The sequence below is a fragment of the Lepidochelys kempii genome, chromosome 3 (assembly GCF_965140285.1).
Source record: "Lepidochelys kempii isolate rLepKem1 chromosome 3, rLepKem1.hap1, whole genome shotgun sequence".
NCBI classification, from domain to species: domain Eukaryota; kingdom Metazoa; phylum Chordata; order Testudines; family Cheloniidae; genus Lepidochelys; species Lepidochelys kempii.
Window position 1 is genome coordinate 130,580,452 of NC_136382.1, and position 22,390 is coordinate 130,602,841.

Here is a 22,390-nt window from a genome sequence, read left to right on the forward strand (position 1 = left end):
CACAGAAACTTGTCAGCATAGATAGAAAAATAAAGCTACAAATTGTGAACAAAACTGTATTGATAATCAGGTTTGCCAAATTAGAAACTTTGTTAGGAAAATTCACTGAAATTTTGAGTGAGTTGAACTCCACCAGGAGCTAGTTAAACCTCTCTAGTTAGTTAGTGGCTGTCTTGTCAACCTTTCAACCTTATCAAGTAGCCATTTGGGTCTCCTCTTAGTTACTGACGGAATTGTTGTCCCAATGAAAATCAGTTCGGCTTTGTGAAAATCAGCAGACTAGCTTGTAGTCAGGCAGAGAATCCCCAGCCTTGAATACTCGCCTAACCTCTACCAGCATTCCAAAAATAAAAAAAAAATGGATAAGTTATTGGGACCTGATCATGTCAAGGTAATTAGTGTCTGCAAATCCCATTTGAATCAGTGGAAGTTCAGGAAATGCAGCACCTTGCTGTATTGGGACCTTAGTTAAATTAGTTCTATTTGTCCTCTGGACAACTGGATTTTTCCATCAAAACAGGATTCCATAGGATCAAAACAAATCAAGTCTTTTGTCTTATATCCCTCCTTTCATCTTTAGTCTAGGTTATATTCTATCAATCAACAAATATCTAAAATATGGCTGAAGTTATTCTGCCAAGTGTTTCTTGGGGTATATGAAGTAAAATGTGCAGACTTGTTTCTCACTGATTCAGTTTCCATCACTGTAATACTGTAATAAACACAGGCATCTATGCATCAGTCCTTATCAAGTTGCCTTAGCCATCATTGCCTAAGGTAATGGTTAGGTAGGTCTAGTCAGGTCTGTTTGTAGCGGCAGGTCAGTGTAATAGAAAGCAAGGGGTGCAAAGCAATTTACAGAGATGAATGGAGCAAGAAAAGCAAACTTTATCAAGAAAGGAGGAGGAACAAATACCCCATCTCCTCCCCTCCTCTCCCCTCCCCCCCTGAATCCTCTTTCATTATGGAATATTTTTAGCTTTGGGTCTTGAGGAAGACAAACCAAAAGATACTATGAGGCAGGACTTGCCAAATTCTTTTGATTGCTATTTAGGTGTTATAGTGGTGCTACTCTTGAAAAGAGAAAAGAACGTACAACAGTCATTGATTGAAGCCCACTGTCTGCAGGGATCTTTGCACATGCAGTTCCAGAATCTGAAGTCATTCATTTGCGAGGCTTGCATGGTAAAGAAAAGAACAATTCAGAGCAGACGGCGAGGGAACGGATTTATCACAGGTTGGCATCATGTTAATTTTACAGTAAAGCCACTATATTGATGATATCTATTACCTTTCAACAATTCCCCCAGGGAATTTGTCAATTAAGTAAATCCTGGGAGAACTTGCTGACACTAACTGAAGGAAGAATTTGAGTCAAAGCTTCCTGATTTTAGAAAATTTCATGATTTCCCAAACGTAGGTGAAATAATATTTCCCTCCAGTTACGCAGCTAGTAAAATGTATGTATGCAATAAATACAATAATGATTACTGTCAGACTAATAACTCTTCTTGTACTTAGTGACTAAAGCTATTTTTGTTCCTTAGCAATTAGATGACTCAGGATTTCCCATTCTGCTTTCAGGAAGTGTTCTTCAGGGTTAACAACATTGAAGGGGTTTGAACACACATTTATATTTTTTCACAGCTCAGTCTGTGAATGCTGATGCTTCAAAATCCTTTGTAATTATTCTCAATTTAAAGCTTGAGTCAGCATGAGTTCTAATGACAATTGATGCATTTTAAAATACTGTTACTGCACAATTACTTAGCCTTTGTGCCTATTTGTTGATGAAATGCAGATAATAGAAATGGGCATGGTTCTCTTAATCTTATATGTTATCCAGACAGCAAGAGGAAAGATTTAATCAAGTCTCAGGCTTTTGATCATATTTATACACAAATGTAAGAAGAATCCTTTCTTTCCCTCCCCACTCTTTGTTTTGTGTTGTTTATATAAGTGGATGGAAGCTTCTTGATAACCTTGGTAAGTGTATGGAGTCTTAAGATATATGTCATGTCCTCTGTATTGGGTGCTTTGGTTTTTTTATTGGTACATCTCTTTTTTCCATTGCCACATTGTTTGGCATTTGGGGGTACATGCTTTTTGAAGACCTGATACTAGATATACAAAAAAAATGCATGAAAATGGAGTAAGGTGTCCCTATAAGATCCTCTCATCAATGGCACATCAAACCACATTAGCATCTACCATGACTTGTGGATTCATGTTTAACTGTTTCCAGTATGATTTAAGGCTCCAATGTGGACAAAGATTTTTTTTTAAACATAGCTGTGTTAACCAAAACTGTACCATTGACTACCACCATAATAGAGTTTCAGCATGGTTTCTAAGCACTCTTATACAGCTTGTAACCATGATGAGTGTGGATAGAAACTGAGCTATAAGCACATGCACAGAACCGTAGTTAATTATGTTACCTGTGAGAGGGAGGGTGCTAATTAGTTTGGAGGAATCAAAGTCGCACATGAATACTGTGGCACTTGTCTTATAAAATGTTATTTCCAAAAAATGCAGAATATGATTTATCTTTTGTTCATAAAATTGTGTATATAATCAATATCAACTGATAAATATTGTTCCTTAGAAATGCAAGAAGGAGGAAGGGAACGTAGCTTCCAGCAAGCATACACAACTTCTTTTGTTCCACCATATCATAGTCAGAACAGGGGATTCCAGTGGAGAGGCTCTCAACCTTACTTTTATGGGTCTGAGGCACAACCTTCAGGTAAAAAATCAATATAAAAAAATAGATTTGACACTGCCAAAGGTATATGACTGTGTCTCTGCCTAAACGTACATCATGTATTTGTATATTATGGTTATGATCTTGCACCCATAGTCATAAATGGCAAAACTCCATTGCATCAGTGAGATTTGTGTATTAGTATTAGCTGAAGCTAAACCTGCAAGTTACATATAGAGTTCCATTATGACCCAGTGTTTTCACTCATTTGTAACTTTTGGAAAAATTCTTCGGTGGGTCTGAAAATTCTCATTTTGGTCTCAGTTGAATAGTTTTAGAAAGTTTTAGTAGTTTTCAATTACCACAGTAGCATAGAAATGTCTAGCTAATGCCTTTAGTTTCAGATCCTAACTCATACCACAATCGAGAAAAGCACTTGAGCACATGCTTAATGTTAAGATTTAAAGGCAAGCTGTGCTCTTTCTTGGTGAGAGTTGACCATAAATCACTCACCAGCAACACCTGTTGGTAGAACAGAAGAGACATTTAAAGGAAGCTAAGGTCAATGCCCCTGGTAGGAAACAGGTTGTGGTGACATTACAAGAAGGAGGGAAAATGTTGCCAGGGTCAGGAGGCATCTGTGTGGAGTTTAGAGGAACCAAGCATAGGAAGAAGGAGAATCATCCAAAACAGACTAAATATTTTCTTGGGGCTGCAGTACAGCAATGTAACCCTGAGTTTCTTCTACATTTTTAGTTTTGCTTTCTAAAGAAGTTTGGTGAAGTGATTGGTTAAAAAAAAAAAAAACCTTTAAATATAGTTGGTCTCTTGTGGGCACAGGATAGACAATGTGATACCTATTATTAGACCCACAAGTAAAATTGTTTGGCATGGCCTGTGTGGATGAGGCCAAAACATACGACCTTGCTGAGTAACTTGATTATAAACAGAGTCAAAACTGACCCTCTGTCTTAATGATTCTGTTCTAGGAAGCATGTAATTCAGGGTCCAGCCACACAGAGATCTTATTGCAAAATGTATTCTTAATAACATCACTGGGTCATGTAAAAACATGATGCAGTAGTGTTATTAAAACCCAGTTTGGCCTTTTCTATAGAGGTGAAACCAAACCATGTTCTAACACTCCCAGGAGACTGTAATAACATGATTTTCCAATGTGATCAAATTTCCTATGTATATATAAAATAGGTTTACTAGAGAAATGAGTGAGGGGTCCTATGGAAAAAATGGTTTGAGATCATGTAAATAAAGACTCAAAATGCATGTTCAAAAGTGGGGTGGTGGGAGCAGAATTAAGGTTGCATATTTCCTGACTTTCAAGTTTGCAACTTGATAAAGTTCTTTTAGAGTGTGTGTATGTGTGTGTGTCATGACATAGTTTATTTAAAAAACTGCAAACAACAAAAATTCCATCATGTGGCATCATATAGACACCCACATGGGTCATCAGCAGAGTTGGAACCTTTAGTTCCACCACTCACACCTCTGCCTCTTGAGCTAATGGCATATCTGATAGCAAGAGGAAGTTGTCATTCTCTGTGTGGAACAGCACTAGGGGGATGAGGTATACATTTTGCCAGTGGGTTTCACAGATGTTTGCTGACAGGGAAATGGTGAGACTCAAGAGTGTTGGGTGCCATTCCAGGCTCTGGAGGGAAGGGAGAGTGCTCCTGTTCCTTCTCCATCCAGGCTGCTTGTCCCATTCGCCTTACCTACCCAGTCCCAGTCTTCAGGTTCTTTTCCCTGTCTTTTTGCCTAGCCAGTTCTAGTCTTCCTCTTCAAGCTCTGTATCTGAGTCCATATCTCCCCCACACTTCCAGTCTTTTCACCTCCCATTACCATGGAGCCTGGGTTTGAACCCAGATCTCCCAAAGGCACAGGCTAGCACCCAAACCACAGTACCATCTTTCCTCTATATAATACCTAATGAATCCATTCAGGCTCTCTTCCTACACGTGTAGGGGTTTTCCCTGCAGTACATGTTCTGTTGTATTGTCCAGTCTAGTTTTAAATCCCATATTTGCAAATTTGTTTTGGCCATACAGTTATACAATATGTATAATTCAGGTGCATCTCACAGGATATGTCTACACAGCAATTAAGCATCCGCAGTTGGCCTGTGCCAGCTGACTCAGGATCACAGGACTTGGGCTTCAGAGATGTTTCATTGCTGTGTAGACTTCTGTGCCTGGGCTGGAGCCCAAGCTCTGGGACCGTCCGACCACAAAGGATCCTATAGCCTGGGCTCTACTCAGAGCCCAAAGGTTACACAGCAATGAAACAGCCCCACAGCCTCAGTCCCACAAGCCCAAGTTGGCTGACATGGGCCAGCAGCCAGTGTCTAATTGCAGTGTAGACATACCCATAGAGTCCTGAACTGAAGGTAGCTTTCTAGCCTCCTCTTTAATTTAGAGATGTAGCTAATGGGGACTATGGGTCCCAGCAAGCAATGTGCCAGCCTGATCTGAGGGCAATCACTCAGATTAAGACAGAATGTTGCACGATGGTAGTAATAGTCTCGGTGGGTCACACCTCCATACTAAAGTCAGCCACAGGTTTTTCACATATTTGGTGTGAGCTGCAGGCTCCCAAGGTGTACACAAAGCAGTACTTAGTTGAACAAATCTTGGGCACCCTAGATATGGTCTCCATCTACTCTCGGTTGGGAATTGTGCTACCTATATTGTTTTGTTGTTGTTGTTTACTGTTTAAAAAACACACCATTTAAAACTGAAGCTGTTGCTAAATTTGCTTTAAACATAGTTTGACCCCATTCAACTACGTTAGCATAAACCAGTTTAGGTAACAGAGTTGCTAGCTTTATGTAGACAGGGCCACATGGCATATTTCCAAACAAAACTTCATTAATTGTTAAGATTGCAAATGTGATTCAAAACAGGACACGCTGTACCTTTCCACACATCACTAAAAATAAACAAAACACTGAGAACTATAGAAATCACAAGCGAAGGATACATCAACAATTCTGTCACTAACCTCAGTACTCACACTAATAAACAGAAAAATTCTCATTGATCAGTATACAAACCACTTTCCAAACAACCTTAATTCTATCCCTGTGCAAAACACAATTAACAAAATCTAAATCAAACTTATCCGTCCATTACTCAACTCTTTTATAACAGCATATAAAATCTTCAATAGCTTCCTTTTATTCATATGAGGGTTATACACAGTCTGATCTTTTATGCAGTCACAACAGTTTTCTGTGTTGTTTGTGTCTGGCCCTGACTATACAATTTCATTATGTATCGTGACTCTTGCGCTGGTATTGGGAAGCTTGTCTAAAGAAACAGAAAAGGCCAGTGCCTGCCTCAGTGAGCCAAAGATGTGGGAAAGGGAATTGAGAGTAGAGCTGGGCAACATTTTTCGCCTCAATAGTTTATTCTCTGAAAAATGTAGTTTCAGGTCAACCAAAGGAATTCTTTGCAAATTTGTCTTAAGTTCATCAAATAGTTTTGACCTAACCAAAAACATCAAAACTTTTTGTTAATGTTGAAAAATTTTGCTGTGACTGTCAGATGTTTTGACAAAAGCAAGCCAAGGATCACAAAATGAGGAAGTGCCCACTTCCCTCATAAGCTTTAGCGCAGTGGTTATTAACCAGCACTCACCTGGGATGTGGGAGACCCAGGTACAGTTCCCCCCTCTGCCTGCTGTGGAGAAGGAATTTGAACTTGGGTCTTTCCCCATTGTAGGAGAATGTTGTAACCACTGAGCTATGGGATATTCTGGCATGGACCTTTCTCATTCTCTCCTCTTGAAGCTGTTCCACTTTTTATAAATAATTAAGTAGTCTTTGGAGCAGGGACTTGAACTTGGGTCTACCACATCCTAGGTGAATGACTGAATTGTTACTGTGAATCATAGAATCATAGAATATCAGGGTTGGAAGGGACCCCAGAAGGTCATCTAGTCCAACACCCTGCTCAAAGCAGGACCAATTCCCAGTTAAATCATCCCAGCCAGGGCTTTGTCAAGCCTGACCTTAAAAACCTCTAAGGAAGGAGATTCTACCACCTCCCTAGGTAACGCATTCCAGTGTTTCACCACCCTCTTAGTGAACGACAGTGAATCATCATTGGGCCAGGGAAAAAGAGTGAGAATGAGTCTATAGCCTGGTAGTTAAGATACTCACCTGTGCAAACTCAACAAATCACATTCCAGAATATGCAACAGCTCTACTGCAGGGCCTTAGTTTATAGCATGATTTTGTAAAATGTTTTATGACATAGTTAGATCTTGTCAACACTAGCCAAGGCCACCACCATGGTAATGTCTTGCTCACAAGAATTATTTAAACATTGTTCTGGCTAACACAGGTTGAACTGTAGTGTTGACCAGATCTGATTATGCTTCATTATTGAAGTAAGGGCTGGTCTTCACATTGTTTTTATACTGTTTTGCCTATAGAAACCTATATAGTTAAAGCAGTACAATCCCCTACAGTGAATGCAGTTGTACTGATATAAGGGTGCTTCTTATGTCACTATTACTCACATTTAGGATAAAATTAAGATGTAGATTAAAGGAATACAAAAAACAGTGTAGATAAGTCCTAAGTATCACATTGTCCTTTCCCTAACTGGTACAACCTGGTCTGCGGACCATACTGTATGTCCATCAGTTGCAAGTAATCAGCTGTACTAGTATTAAAAGTGAAGATTTATGCAGATAGCTGGCGTAGTGTCTTTAAGAAGAGCAAGTCCACCATTAACTTTAGCCACCTAAATTTAAAAAATATTGGCCTTCGTTGAATACCAACTGAATTATTTTGAAATGGATGTAGAATAAGAAATAGTGAGGGGTTGTGGCAGTAACAAAGGGGGAAATGTTCTTTTTTCAAAATACACCTCAGTGGGTTGTTTCTTAAATACTATCATCAATAAGTTATTTTCCTGTTTGAATGTTAAGAGGAAAATATTTTATTTCCCCTTCCACACTCCAGGTAAAGGACATCGAGACCAGAGGAGACATCAAGGCCAGAGGAGAAGGTTCCAGCTTGCTCCCCGGTAAATAATAGAGCTACAAAGATTACAGAAGGTCTATAATGGGTTTGAATGAAAGGATAATATTCCTCCCACAGATAGCATCTTTACTTACAAAAGCCAGGATTCAAGGGGCAGGGGTGGCAGGTTTGTAGAAATTTTGGTGGTGCCCAGAACCCTCCCCCTCCCAAACTCTACCCCACAACTCCGCCCCCCACCTGCCTAAGACTCTGGGAGGGAGTTTGGGTGAGGGGAGGAGGTCTGGGGTGCAGGCCCTGGGCTGGGGCAGGGGATTGGGGTTGAGGAGGGGTGCAGGCTCGGGGAGGGAGTTTGGGTGCAGAAGGGGTGAGAGGTTGGGCTCTGGGAGGGAGTTTGGGGGTGTGAGGTGGTGTGTGGGAAGAGGGAGGGGGTCCAGGCTCTGGGAGGGAGTTTGGGGATGGGAGGGGGTGCAGGGTGAGGGCTGTGGAATGGAGGATGAGGGGTTTGGTGTGTGGGATGGGGGATGCTGGGGGTGCAGGATCTGGGGTTGGGTGGGACTGGGGATGAGGAGTGTGGGGTGCAGGCAGGCTGCCCCGGGGCTGGGGCTAGAGAGGAGGACTCCCCCCAGCCCTCTCCCCGCTGGCAGCAGTGAGTTCTGGGGGAAGGGCCCCCTTCTCGCCCCGGCAGCACACTCACCCCCACCACTGTCACTCCATGTGCTCCTAGGGCCCCTCTCAGATCCAGGAAGCCCCCTCACCTGCCCTGTGGTGGGTGCCGGGAGGGGGGGGGGCTCCATCAGATGCGTGCCTCCTCCCCTGCTGCTGCCCCTCACTGTAGCCTCACTGGGGGTGGGGGATGGGCTGCCCCTTGCCCAGCGTGGGGCAGGAGCGGTGACTGCGGGTGGGGGGGGCCCTGTGCTGGTGGAGGATCCTGCTGGAAAAGGGAAGGGTCTGAGGGGGAAGGGCAGGGTCAGGGCAGCCTGCCCTGGCAGTAATGGTTGGGGCACTAGGACCCTGCAGCGGCAGTTGATGCTGAAAGCCAGCAGAGCGGAGTCAGCGTGGAGCTGCAGGGGAGAGGCAGGGTCCCTCTGCTCCAGCAGGCTGGGGAGGTGCATGGGGGCAGGAGGAACACTCAGTGGAGGTGTGGGGGGGGCGGCAGGCAGGGCTGGGGGAGAGACTGGCCCCAAACATTGGTGGAGCTGGGCCCCCAGGCCCTGAATATTCCTGGAGCCTGGGCACCACAGGCCCATACAACTCGCCACTCTTGTCAAGGGGCTTTATTATTTCATGCAGCTTCCAATTATTTCATGCAGAGCTGTTGGTGCTCAGCCCATTATGTCCTTTCCACACTAAGATTGAGCTAACTTTATGTGGAGAATGGTTTCACTAACTGCTGTAAAACCAGTGTCGGGGGATCTGGTTACTGCTTGGCACTATCCAGTTATGGTTAAAAAAACACACATTCCCATTTATACAGGAAAGTCCAAATCAAGTTTTAACGGTGCTAGAGCACTCATATAATGTAACTAGAACTTCCCAATATTGTTTTACATTGCAGACGAGAACTTAGTATGCCCATTAAAAACAGTGTACAGTACATATGCTGTGTCAGTTCTTGAATTAGGAGGCTACTGTTGGTTATGCCATACTCTTCTTACTGTAGCCTGGTGAAAAAATTGGAAGATGACATCACTTTTTTTAAACTTCACTTACCAGTGAAACATTGGTACTTCCCTGCTGGAATGCAGTGCTGATTTATAAGTGCCAACAGCACTTCATTGCAGTTTAGGAGGGGAATAACTCTGCACATCGAGGCTATTTCTAAATCTTATCATGTCTCCCTCCTAAGTATTTCTGAGATCTAACTTATTAAAATATTCTCTAACGTGTTCTTTCCCTGTTCTGGCTTGTGTTCCTTCCCCATTGTTGTTGTTAATTGTGTTAGGCGTCCGGTCACAATTAACCTTTTTAGTAAACATTGAAGCAAAATAGGCTTTAAACACCTCAACCTCCTTGGATTTGTTAGCTCTCCTTCCACTAAATAATGCTCCTTCACTTTCCTTTATCTTTTTTTTGCTCCTTATGTACTTAAAGAACCTCTTCAGATTGCCTTTTATGTCCCTTGCCAGGTGCAACTCATTTTGTACCTTAGCCTTTCTGATCTTGTCCTTTTGTGTTCTTTTTTCCTCATCTTTAGCAATTTGTCCATGTCTTCAATTTTTATAGGATTCCTTTTTCATTTTCAGGCTATTAAAGAGCTACTGATAGAGCTATATTGGCCTCTTCTTCCCATCTTTCCTTTGCTTTGGGATAGTTTGCTGTTGTGTCTTTACTAATGTCTCTTGAGAAGCTGCCTGAACTCCTTTTCCCCTTAGATTTTCTTCCCATAGGACGTTACCTACCAGTTCTCTGAATTTGTTAAAGACTGTTTTTTTGAAGTTCATTGTACTTATTCTACTGCTCTCACTCCTTCATTTCTTTAGAATAATAAAATCTGTAGTTTCATGATCACTTTCAGCCAAATGGCCTTCAATCATCAGATCCTCAACCAATTCCTCTGTTAGACAGAATCAAGTCTAAAATGGCTGCCCCCCAGTTACTTCCTCACTCTTCTAAAACATGACGTTGTCCCCAGCACATTCCAAAAATTCGTGTATTACTGTATGTTTTCCAACAGAACTCTGGTTAGTCAAAATTCTCCATTACTACAAGGTCTTGTGTTTTGGATATTTCTGTTACTTGTTCTAGAAATGCCTCGGCCACCTCCTGATTGGATGGTCTGCAGTAGACCCCCCTACCGTGACATTGCCCCCATTTTTTCCCCCTTTTATCTTGACCCAGAGACTTTCAACGGGTCTGTTTTAAAGCAAAAGAAATTATAATATCCAGCAAATATGATAGCAATGAGAGCAACATTTTCCTACGGATGTTTGAAAAATCTTTGGGAAGTTATAGAACATCCTGAATCCTTTGTTGTTGTTTTTGTTTGTTGTTAATAATATTATTTATATTTTAAGTCCCATAGACTGTCACTAAAATCCAGGCAATAATTCCATAAAACTGATTACCTAACATGACTTTTACATTAGTCCTATAATGCTTGTTGGTACTGGAGAGACTTATGCTTCTCTTTTCCTTTCTCCAAATATACTAGTTTATTTAAAACAGTTTGAGGGAATCAAGGTAAATACTATTCAGCCATTAGATGCTTTTCTGATTACATGTGGCCTTGTCATCTTCTTTTATGAAAACCTCTCTATATAATGTCATCACTGAAGGATGAGTAAAAATATTAGAATCATTAGTCTGACTATGAGTTTATCATAGATGTCAGTAAAAACTGCCACAAGGAATCTTACATTCATCCACTCCAGTCTGTAAATACTGTAGATGGTATTTCAAGGAAACGGCCCAGCTGCGTGCTAAAGGCCACCCAGTCACCTATCCAGAGCTCTGCGCCTGGGCCCACTCTATGGAGGGGTCTCTGGGTGGGAGGTGTTGGGTATAAGGGTCTGGGGGGCAGCGGGGGGGGAGTTAGAGGGGAACGTGCTGTGGTTTTCAACCTGCGGCCCAGGTAACAGTTGAGAACCACTGCACTAGTGGGATTTTTAAATCCTATATGCTTCTTTAAGCACCTAAGTACCTTTGAAAATCTGGGTCCAAAACCCTTTATGCTACAGCTGTGCCACTGTAGTGCTTCACTGTAGACACTACCTATGCCAATGGGAGGGATTCTCCCATTGACAGAGAGGTGATAGGTAAGTCGGCGAAAGAAGTCTTCAGTCAACCTAGCCCTGGCTACACGTGGATTTAGGTTGGCTTAACAACGCAACTCAGTGGGGTGGATTTTTCATACCCATGACTGACTTAGTTAAACTACCTAATTTTCTTGTATAGACCAGGCCTTGAGCTCCTAAGCCTTTTTGAAAAATTTACCCTAAATACTCTTTGAAGTTTTAAACACACTTTTATTCATTTTGTATGGCCGCAGGAGCCATTTGTCTGCTATATCTTTTCACAGGGATTTTTATTATTTGAAATTGTTTACATGTTGATACTTGAGTGTCTTGCTTAGCCCATCACAGGCTGTTTGTATTTTAGATGGCCCAGATGACTTTGTCCTTGACTGGAACTGAATGAAAAGTGATAAGAAGACAAGATATGTTTTTATAAAGTACTATACATTGAATATAATAAAAATCATTTCAGTATTTCTATTGTACCATCAAGAAAATGTCAAATTGAATACACATTTTAAAATTGGTGGTGGGAAGGATTTAGTTACAAACACATTACCCTGACTTCACTCGGTATTTCCAATCCAATTTCATTTTGTACCTCTGATACTTCTTTTTCATTGCTAATGTAATGTTTATAAGAGTATGTGTTTGTTCTGAAGCAAATTTTGAATTATTTACCACAGTGATGGGCACTTTACAAAAGCCTAAGGCAGACAGTTATGAAATCTAATAGTAAAGGAAATGTGTACAGAAACAGAGGACACTTTTATGTGGTGAAGGAGATAGAGGAAATCTAAAGTGGTAAAGACGTGAGTGAGCTTAAGAGTATGTCTACACTGCAATTAGACACCTGCAGCTGGCCTTTGCCAGCTGACTTGGGCATGGGCTAAGGGCTGTTTAACTGTGCTCTAGACATGTGGACTTCCACCTCACAGGCTCAATCCCAAGCCCGAACGTCCACACTGCTATTAAACAGCCCTTAGCCCAAGCCTTGTGAGCCCACATCACCTGGCACAGGCCAGCTGTGGGGTTTTAATTGCAGTGTAGACATACCCTAAGAAGTCATCCCAATCAAGTGCGGATAAACCTTTATGCCACATATACACACATTCTATGTAATGCCACATCTTTTACAGAAAAAGTATTTTAGAAGTATTTCAGATAGCTTTAAATACAAAAGCTGTGTTTTTTAAGTATCTATCTACCTGTAAAGTCAGGTGGCTTAGTTACATGAGACCATCTATGCAAGGCTCAAAGGAAGAAGAAAAGTATAGCTAAAACATTTTAGAAATCTTTAAAAATACCCTTAAGCTCACTTATGTTTTTTCTAGATGCAAAACTGCTCACAGCTTTAAAGTCTTATTCTTAGATCTTCCAGAGCAAAAGGAGAGCTGTGTTCCCTATTGGGAAACCTAGTATTTCCCTTTTCAGTAGTGTAATGGTCCCATTTCTAGCCCTTTGTAGTATTATACATCAAACCTTAAACCGGTCATTGGCTGAGAAGAAAATATTGCTCATCCTGGGCCTTGGGCCTCTGTAGTTTGGGGGGACATTCCAAATGGGGGTAAGGGGACAAAACAAATATTTCTCTCATAAATTCATTTTTTTTGTCAGCAATTTGAAGCACAACAGTTGAAATGTGTACCATGTGTGTAGAATGCTCAAAATGATACAGATTAGTGGACAGTGCACAGGTGTGGCAACCAATCATGTACCGTAAATTAATTTCTCACAGGCCTACAATTTGTCATACAGATTTCCCTATTACATGTAGGGTAGTGCGTATAGAATGTGTGGGCGTATATTGTAGATTAAATCTGTGTGTACAAATTTTTGGCATGAAGAAAATACATAAATTCTTCTTGTATCTCAAAGAATAGGTTTATTTCTAATGTTAAGGATTATTAACAAATGAATTCCATAGCCACTGTAGAAGCTTGATTTATCGTTATGGTACAATGATTACATATTAGTAGTTGCTAGTTTTTCATTAATTCTGGTACTAGTTAGCTCGGTTGCTCTCACGCCTTAGGTCTTGTGCAGATGTCCACTTTTGAGCCAACTATCCATCGAGTTTTTCCCATCTAATCTCTGAATTCTCTAAACATAAACATGCTGTCATTTGTACATAATGTGGTACTATGATTTTCATATGTATTTTTATTGTCTGAAATACAATACATGTACTGTGACATAAATACAAAGCTACAACGCAGCTAAATAAATAATTGACAGTAGCCCAGCATTTTTAATTCTATTAAAAAAAAAATGGTGCTGATTTCACTTTGTTTAAATAGGACACTATTTTTGTCTGATTTGCTTTCTGAGGATGATACGAGTATGGGTGGGGTAGTCCTGCCATATTTTCCTACCAGCTATTCACTTTATGTGTAAATGTACTACCTGCTATTTATTCAAACTCTTTGGGAGAACGTAGAAATGTGGGCTTATTCAAAGACCACTAGTTTCAGAAACCTCATTATATGCAATGGTGCTTTAAAAAAATTCTAATTGTGCATCAGCATTTTGTAGATTGTCTTACATCAGGGTCTTCCGGGACTTCTCGTGGCCTCAACACATGAAGTGGTAGTAAACTAAAATTAAATATGAATTTAGTGGGAGCTTTTGCTGTGCTAGGATTGGGCACTTTTTAAGAATTGCCAATGAGATGTAAAGGCACTCTCTGTTGACATTTTTCATAGGTTCATAGATATTTAGGTCAGACATGTTTCTTCTTATGCTGGACCATAGCCAGAAGCTGCTAATTATCCAGACTTCTAAGCAAAAAATTATTTTCTCCTTAGAAATCATGGGTTTGGATCAGGAGTTCCATGCAGGTGCTGTGCTCCTGTCCAAAGAGTATTAGCTTGTGTTAGAGTGTTTTGTTTCTGTCCTCCTGGCCAAGGCTAGTCATAGCTATGTGAGGCCTATGGACAAGAAAAGGTAATCACACAAGGAAAAAATGGCCTTCCTGAAGATGCACATTTGACTGGGCCCCTCAGTGCCTGGAAGACAGATTTTGTAACCTGACAGTGTTGCCCCACCTGGGATGCCTTGAGCCTTGGGAGGAAGAAGGAGCTGTACCACAGGTGAAAGACATAGAATCGAAGAAATATAGGACTGGAAGGGACCTCAGTAGGTCATCTAATCCAGTGCCCTGCCCTGACACAAGACTAAATATTGTCTAGACCATCCCTGACATAGCAGTTTTGAGCTGGAATTGAGGAGGCGTAATTCTGGAGGAGAAAAATATAAGGAAAAAAATTCTTATTCCACAAACTGTTAAATTGCTAATTACTTCAACAAGTCTAAAATATGCAGCTGTATTTTAAGAAATAAATCATTCACTGATATTGTTTTCTTATATGTCTACTGTACTTTTAGTGGTAAATGGGAGAAGAATATACTACTGATCATCAGTGATTGAGTCAGCTTGTACCTGTGTAATCTTTAATAGAGAGGAGGTCTTGTCATTGATAATGACAGACAGACAAACTGTCATGAATTCATTGGCCATCGCTTACTTTACCTAGGTGATTTCTATTTTATTACATTACTTTGCACATGTATAGCACCGTCAAAGTAGGAATCTGAGTGTTGTAAAACATTGAGTTAGCCCTCACCCCACCATTGTCCATTTTACAAATTGTGAAACTCCCACTCAGAGATATGAAGCACCTATGGTAACACTGGAAAAGAGCTAAGAATAGACCCAGATCTGATTCCCAGTCACACAATTCAGCACCAAGTTCATCTTAACTTGAGGTTGCTCAACTTATTAACATTACTGCTGTTAAGGAGGTAAATAACTAAATAGTTACCATAATTTACCTTCACTCAAAATACAAGCATTTTAAAAGCTTTTGTTTGTTGGTGGCCCATCATAAACTATTGGCATTTGAATACTCTTAAGCACCAGCAGATGGCACCCAGTTTATTTGTGTGTCAGGGGTTCTCAAACTTCATTGCACTGTGGCCCCCTTTTGACAACAAAAATTACTACACAACCCCAGGAGGTGGGGATCGAAGCTTGAGCCCCACTACCCTGGGCCTGGGGGCGCCTGAGCCCAGCTACCCTGGGCCCAGCGGGTGCCCAAGCCCCACTGCCCTGGGCAGGGGGGGGCAAAGCTGAAGCCCAAGGGCTTCAGCTCTAGGCAGGGGGCCTGTAACCTGAGCCCTGCCACCCAGGTCTGAAGCCCTTGGGCTCTGACCCCAGTCAGTGTGGCTTGGGCTTCGGCTTCAGCCCTGGTTGTGGGGCTTCGGTTTTGGCCCCAGGTGCCCGCAAGTCTAATGCCAGCCCTGGCAACATGTTATTGAGAAGGGTCCATTTTTAAAATTAATTTTTCATCTTGACTTCAAGCAGTTTAAGATTTTTTTCATCATAATGAAGATTCTGTGATCTGTAAGGCTTCCTACTCCTCTCTCTCACTCCTCTGTGTAGCAAATTGGATAGATTGGGCCTGATGCACCAAAGCTTTTCTCCAGTTTTATACCAGTTCAGTGGAGTTATACCAGCATAAAAATGGTCTAACCCAGTGGTGACTTGGGTCCATTAGGTATAAGGAGAGTAGGCATTTAGGACCCAATTCTGCAACTGATAGCATGTGTGTGGACTGCTGCACTAGTGCTATATCAATTGCACAGTAAGAGCCCTGGTTTTGCTGGGTAGGTTCGCCTTCTTTAAGGCAGTGTTGCCTAGTAGATAGGGCACTAGGCTGTGACTCAGGAGATTTGGGTTCAATTCCTGGCTCTGCCACTACTTTGCTGGATGACCTTAGGCAAGTCACTTTCCTCCTGGTGCCTGTTTCCCCATCTGTAAAATGGGGATAATGAATCTGTCCACCTTTGTAAAGCACTTTGAGATTGATGGATGAAAACACTATAGAAGAGCTAGATACTACTGTCATGCTGTCTCTGTATTTATTCATCAACAATTTCTGCTGCCTCTAAAACCATGGAAGGTTTTTTGTCACAGATGGCCACTCGTACCTCATCAGTTACTATCCACAGCAAGTGTTCTTGCACCTTCATATCAAGCAGTTTTTCATAGTTACCTTCAGCCCCACCCCTATTAGTCATTTACTCATAAAATTATACATTTTATGCACATATTCAACAAGAGTGATTTTGTCAAACTTCTTAAGATTTTTATACTTCAATCAATAGGACTTGGGTAATCTTAAACCTTTTCAGTACATTTCCTTTAACTATCTTGTACACCTTAGCATCACTCTCCACCATATCATTAAAAACTTGTCTTGCCTTCCCAGTTAATCTGGTCAGAAGGATTCACATCCACTTATCCTCTGGAATCTTGTAGCCCCCACATGGTCTCTCAAAGGTCTCTTACAATACAATCAGTCTCTTGATAAATGGGGCAAGCTTTCTCCCACTCCCTTGTGCTGGGTAGGGGTGGACTCACTGGTTGAGGCTGCTGCAGTATTTGAGCTGCAATGCGTGATTTCTCTCATCAGCCACTAGTTGTTCCATGCATCTTTGGTGCTGTGGGCTTTCTCCTCCATGTCAGCCTTGGCTTTGACTGCTGCCATATGTTCCATGCATCATTGGTTGGCTCTCTCCTCAGCCTCAGTTCCCAGAACCACAGCTGCACCATCATTATTTCACGTTCACATTCTTTCTGGGCTTCCAGGTGTTCCAGTCTGGCCAGTTTCCTTGCAATGTCTGGGGCTGCAGGGCCTTTGGATGCTTGGTCAAAGCTTATGAGCAAAGCTCTCAGTTCCTGATCTGGGGTTTGCCTTTTAAAGGATAGTCCCCTGTGTGAGCACAAATGCTCCAGGTCTTTTGTATCAAGACCCTCATATGATTGTGATTCACTCATTGGGACTAACATTTAACCCTTAAAAACGTTCACTATCAAATCTCTACTTTAACAGCTCTGGGGTTATGCAGTATAAACCCAACTGACCGTGAGTCATGTGAATCCTGCCAAGGCTACACCAATTGTCTGGAATGGCTTTATGACAGTGAGTGCCTACCTCAGGGCAGACTATCAGAAACATGCCAGACACCCCAAACTGGTGGTATGTACTGTAATTAGATTTCACCAAGCCAATAACAATGTGAACTCCTGGATCACTATTTAACAGTCTTACCATGGAGTCACAGACAGTTCCCTTAGATTCTCCAGTCTATCTTGCTACCCAGGCAAGCTGTACTTAGTGACAAATGGTCCCTTACACCAAAAATCACAAAATATTCAGGTTGCTTCCAGTCCCAAGAGATCAGTTTACTTATCCCAGATCAATTGGTGCCATAGTTCTTAGCATCATAGAATATCAGGGTTGGAAGGGACCTCAGGAGGTCATCTAGTCCAACCCCCTGCTCAAAGAAGGACCAATCCCCAATTTTTGCCCCCGATCTTACACCAAAGACAACGCCTGTAGCCAGTCCTGGCTAAACATTCATATGCCCCTTCATGCTTCATCCGCCATTCCAGAGGACATGCTGATGACGCTCGTTTAAAAAATAATATGTTAATTACATTTGTGACTGAACTCCTTGGGGGAAAATTCTGTGTCTCCTACTCTGTGGTTTTACCCACATTCTGCCATGTATTTTGTGTTAGGACAGTCTCAGATGACGATCCAGCACATGTTGTTCAATTTAAGAACATTTTCTCTGCAGATTTGACAAAATGCAAAGAAGGTACCAATATGAGATTTCTAAAGATTGCTACAGCACTTGATCCAAGGTTTAAGAATCTGAAGTGCCTTCCAAAATCTGAGAGGGACGAGGTTTGGAACATGCTGTCAGAAGTCTTAAAAGAGCAATACTCTGATGCAGAAACTACAGAACCTAAACCACCAAAAAAGAAAATCATCTGTTGGTGACATCTGACCCAGATGTTGAAAATGAACGTGCGTCGGTCTGCACTACTTTGGATCGTTATCAAGCAGAACCTGTCATCAGCATGGATGCATGTCCTCTGGAATGGTGGTCGAAGCATGAAGTGACATACAAATGTTTAGCATATCTGGCACGTAAATATCTTGCAACACCAGCTACAACAGTGCTGTGCGAACACCTGTTTTCACTTTCAAGTGACGTAAATAAGAAGAGGGCAGCATTATCTCCTGCAAATGTAAACAAACTTGGTTGTCTTAGTAATTGGCTGAACAAGAAGTAGGACTGAGTGGACTTGTAGGCTCTTTGAGTGCAGTTATATAAAAAAAATTAATAATTCTACAATTGTAATTTGCACTTTCATGATAAAGAGATTACACTACAGTACTTGTATGAGGTGAATTGAAAAATACTATTTCTTTTGTTTATCTTTTTACAGTCAAAATATTTGTAATAAAAATAATATAAAGTGAACACTGTACACTTTATATTCTGTGTTGTAACTGAAATCAATATATTTGAAAATGGAGAAAACATCCAAAAATATTTAAATAAATGGTATTCTATTATTGTTTAACAGTGCGATTAAAATGGCCATTAATTGTGATTAACTTGTGACTAATTGTAATTTTTTAAAATTGTTTGACAGTCCTAATTTCAAAAATTATGTTTAGAAAGATACAGTGCTGTTAGTTTATTGCTAATATTTCCCCAAGCCCTGAAAAAGGTTCATTGCATCTAAATCTCACTGCAATTGAACCTGTTAACTATGACTGTCTCTAAACTCTTGGATTTATTCAATTTTATATAAATAAGATTTCTTTGAATAAGACAAACTTTTCTCTTGCTCTCTAATATCACTCCCTGTGTTTGGAATGAGCTTCCCTGCCATTGGTGGAGCAGGTGTGCAATCTAAGAGACTGGTTGGACTCGCAGCTACAGATAGATCAGTTTTTTTTCCTCTCTGTATGGCCAGGAGATTGCATTTATCTCTTTCAGATATGGAGTGTGCAGCTGTCATCCACATCTTTGTCACCTCCAGATTAGGCTACTGAAGTGCACTCTATGTGGGGTTACACTTTAAATCTATCGAGAAACTGAAGGAACTGAAATGTTACAAGGTACATCTTTTGGAGATACCATTAAACTAGTGCTTTTGGTTCTGTACTGGCTGCCTATTAATTCTCAGGCCTGCTCTACACCTAAAACTTAGGTCAACCTAACTACGTCAAATTCACACTCACACCCCTCCGAGAGATGTGGTTAAACCGACCTAAGCTGGGGTGTAGGCACCACTAGGTCTATCAGAGAATTCTTCCGTCAACTTAGCTACAACCTCTTGAGGGGATGGATTAACTACAGCAATGGAAAACCCCTTTCCAGCACTGTAGCAAGCATCTACGCTACAGTACAGGGGTGCTGGAACAATTTATATAGTAGGGGTGTGCTGAAAGCCATTGAACCAAACAGTAAATCCTGTATATGATGGAAACCACTTCAAGCCAGGAGGTGCTGCTGCACCCCCAGTACCCCTAGTTCCACTCTCTGTGCTACAATAACGTGGTTGTAATGCTGTAGCTGTGATGCAGTAGCATAGACATACTTTCAGGATATGTCTACGCTATGGACTTTGCAGACACAAGTTACATGGGTATAAAACCTCCACAGTGAGTATGTCACATGTGCGCGTGTATACTTTGTTCTTTGCTTTGGTGCTGTACCAGTAGTGCTTGTTTTGATGCACAGTGCAGTGCACCATGGATAAGTATCCCAGTGTGCAACTCATCACCATCCAGCATACTGCCTTTTTGGAAATTTTGGCAATGTGTGATGGGGCAGAAATGAGTTGTGCTGGGACTGTGAGGTCAAGTTACCATCATGCAACTTTCTCCACCCCATAATGCCATCCCTACCCCATAATTTTTGCACCTATTTTTAAAATCCCATGAACTCATGCAAGACATGTTGCTGTCTGCCATCTCTGACAAAAGCATGGAACCCACACAGCTATGCATTATTGTCATGAGCATTGCAAGCACAGGACACACAGTCCTCTAGTATGTTCAAAGCTGCAAGAAGAGCCGTGGGGAATATGACGATTTCCTGGAGGGAGATTGCTGTGGGACATAGGGAGAAACAATTCAAGTTGTTGGTGGTGTTTCCGGAGCAGCTGCAAATGGTAGAGCTCTGCTTCTGGGCCCAGGAAATGACCACTGAGTGGTGGGATCACACTGTAATGCAAGGTTGGGATGACGAGCAGTGTATGCAGAACTTTTGGATGCACAAGGCCATGTTCCTGGATCTGTGTACGTAGCTCTCCCTAGCCCTCCAGCACAGGGACAACAAAATGATTGCTGCATGATTGCATGACAGTGGAAAAGCAAGTGGCAATTATACTGTGGAAACTTGCAACACCAGATTGCTACTGGTTATTTTGGAGTTGAAAAATCCACTGTGGGAGTCATTATCATGCAAGTGTGCAGGGTCAGTAATCGTTTCCTGTTATGCAGGACTTGTGACTCTCAGCAATGTGCCAGACATAATGGATAGATTTGCAGCAATGGGGTTCCTAAGATATGGTGGAGCAATAGATAGCACGCATAGCTCTATTTTGGCACCAGACCACCTCGCCACAGAGTACGTCAACAGAAATAACCACTTTTCTATATTTGTGAAGCCTTGGTGACTCAGAGGGAATGCTGGCCAACATCAGTGTTGGCTGCTCAGGGAAAGTGCATGACGTGCATCTTTAAGAACACAGGACTGTTTAGAAAGCTGCAAGCAGGGACTTTCTTTCCCAGCCGGCAGATTACCACTGGCAATGTTGACATGCCAGTAGTGACCCTGGGGCACCCAGCCTACCCCTTGCTCCCTTGGCTCATGAAGCCGTACAACAACCAGCTCGACAGCACCAAGGAAAGATTCAACTACTGTCTGAGCAGGTGCAGAATGACAGTTGAATGTGCTTTTGATAGATTGAAGGGATGCTGCTGGCGTTGTTTACTCACAAGATTGGAGTTCTGAACAAAAGCTGCCCAGGCCCATATCTTGCTAGCCTGGGTACTGTAATGGTACCTGCTGAAGTTATTGCTGACTGGCATGGGAAATTGTCTTACCACAGAGGAAGAAATAAGGCTGTCATCCATAGAAACCTTTGGGAGAGGACTCCAGAGTACTTCCATGAAAGTTTCATCAAGATCTCTCAGAAGCATTCAAGGGACAGCCCTGTGTACATAAATATACTGCTCCATATGCCCGTCCGCCCCCCACCCTGCCCCCTCCAGCCTAACTCCACAGGGGAATGAAAAACAGATAACACTACCTCTCTTTGTTGTACAGCTACCTCTTCTAGTACAAGTAAAGTAATGAAAACTGTCCTGCAGGCATCATCAGTACATCACTGTAATGGGAAATACAATAACACACTTACCAGAGGGACCTTCCCCTGCATCAGGCTCTCCCATGCTCGACAGCTGGGACTGACGGGACTGCACTGGAATCTCAAACAAGTCTGGGATCATGGCATAGCTGCAGTCCACAGTCGCATGTCCCCCATCCTCCTCCTTGCTGTTCACGGCAGGGGCCTGAGACTCTGACTCCTCAGAGGTATCGATGGTGGTCTGTGGGGTGGTGGGGCCTCTGCGAAGTATGGTATGCAGCTGTTTGTAACAGCGGCACGTCTGCGGCTTGGCGGTGGATCGACCGTTGGCCTCCCTGGCCTTCTTTGCTTTTATGCGGCACTGCTGCTGATCCCTGTCATACCCCTTCTCCTGCACACTCTGTGCAATCTGCTCACAGATACCCATGTTGCTGTGGCTGATCCATAGCTGCTCTTGCACTGCCTCTTCTCCCCACAGGCCCAGGAGATCCAATATGTCCTGTCCAGGCTGGAGAGCGTCTGGAACATGTAGCCACCATGGTGAGCTGGGTAGTTGTACACAACAGTGGAGAGCTGCTAGGTGTGCTCCCCAACATGGACAATCGGGAAGAAGCATTTCAAAAATTCACAGGAGGTTTTAAAGTTGGGGTTTGCTTCCTGTCTCCGTGACCCATGGGCAGTGGAATTCACAA

At 42.1% G+C, this 22,390-nt stretch overlaps 1 protein-coding gene across 7 annotated transcripts in view; it reads left to right on the forward strand.

Moving 5' to 3' along the window:
- Positions 1-12,760, forward strand: part of FAM120B (family with sequence similarity 120 member B) — a 90,664-nt gene extending 77,904 nt beyond the window's left edge. For 3 of the 7 annotated variants that reach the window (XM_073337988.2, XM_073337996.2, XM_073337990.2), the window contains 4 exons: positions 1,129-1,237; positions 2,609-2,749; positions 7,698-7,761; positions 11,817-12,760. In XM_073337988.2, coding sequence (XP_073194089.2) covers positions 1,129-1,237; positions 2,609-2,749; positions 7,698-7,761; positions 11,817-11,829 — 327 coding nt within the window. In that variant the 3' untranslated portion in view covers positions 11,830-12,760. Of the gene's footprint in view, positions 1-1,054; positions 1,238-2,608; positions 2,750-7,697; positions 7,793-11,816 lie in introns of those variants that run through there. The other 4 variants (XM_073337989.2, XM_073337994.2, XM_073337993.2 and 1 more) reach the window with 4 other exon arrangements.
- Positions 12,761-22,390: the final 9,630 nt, after the last annotated feature.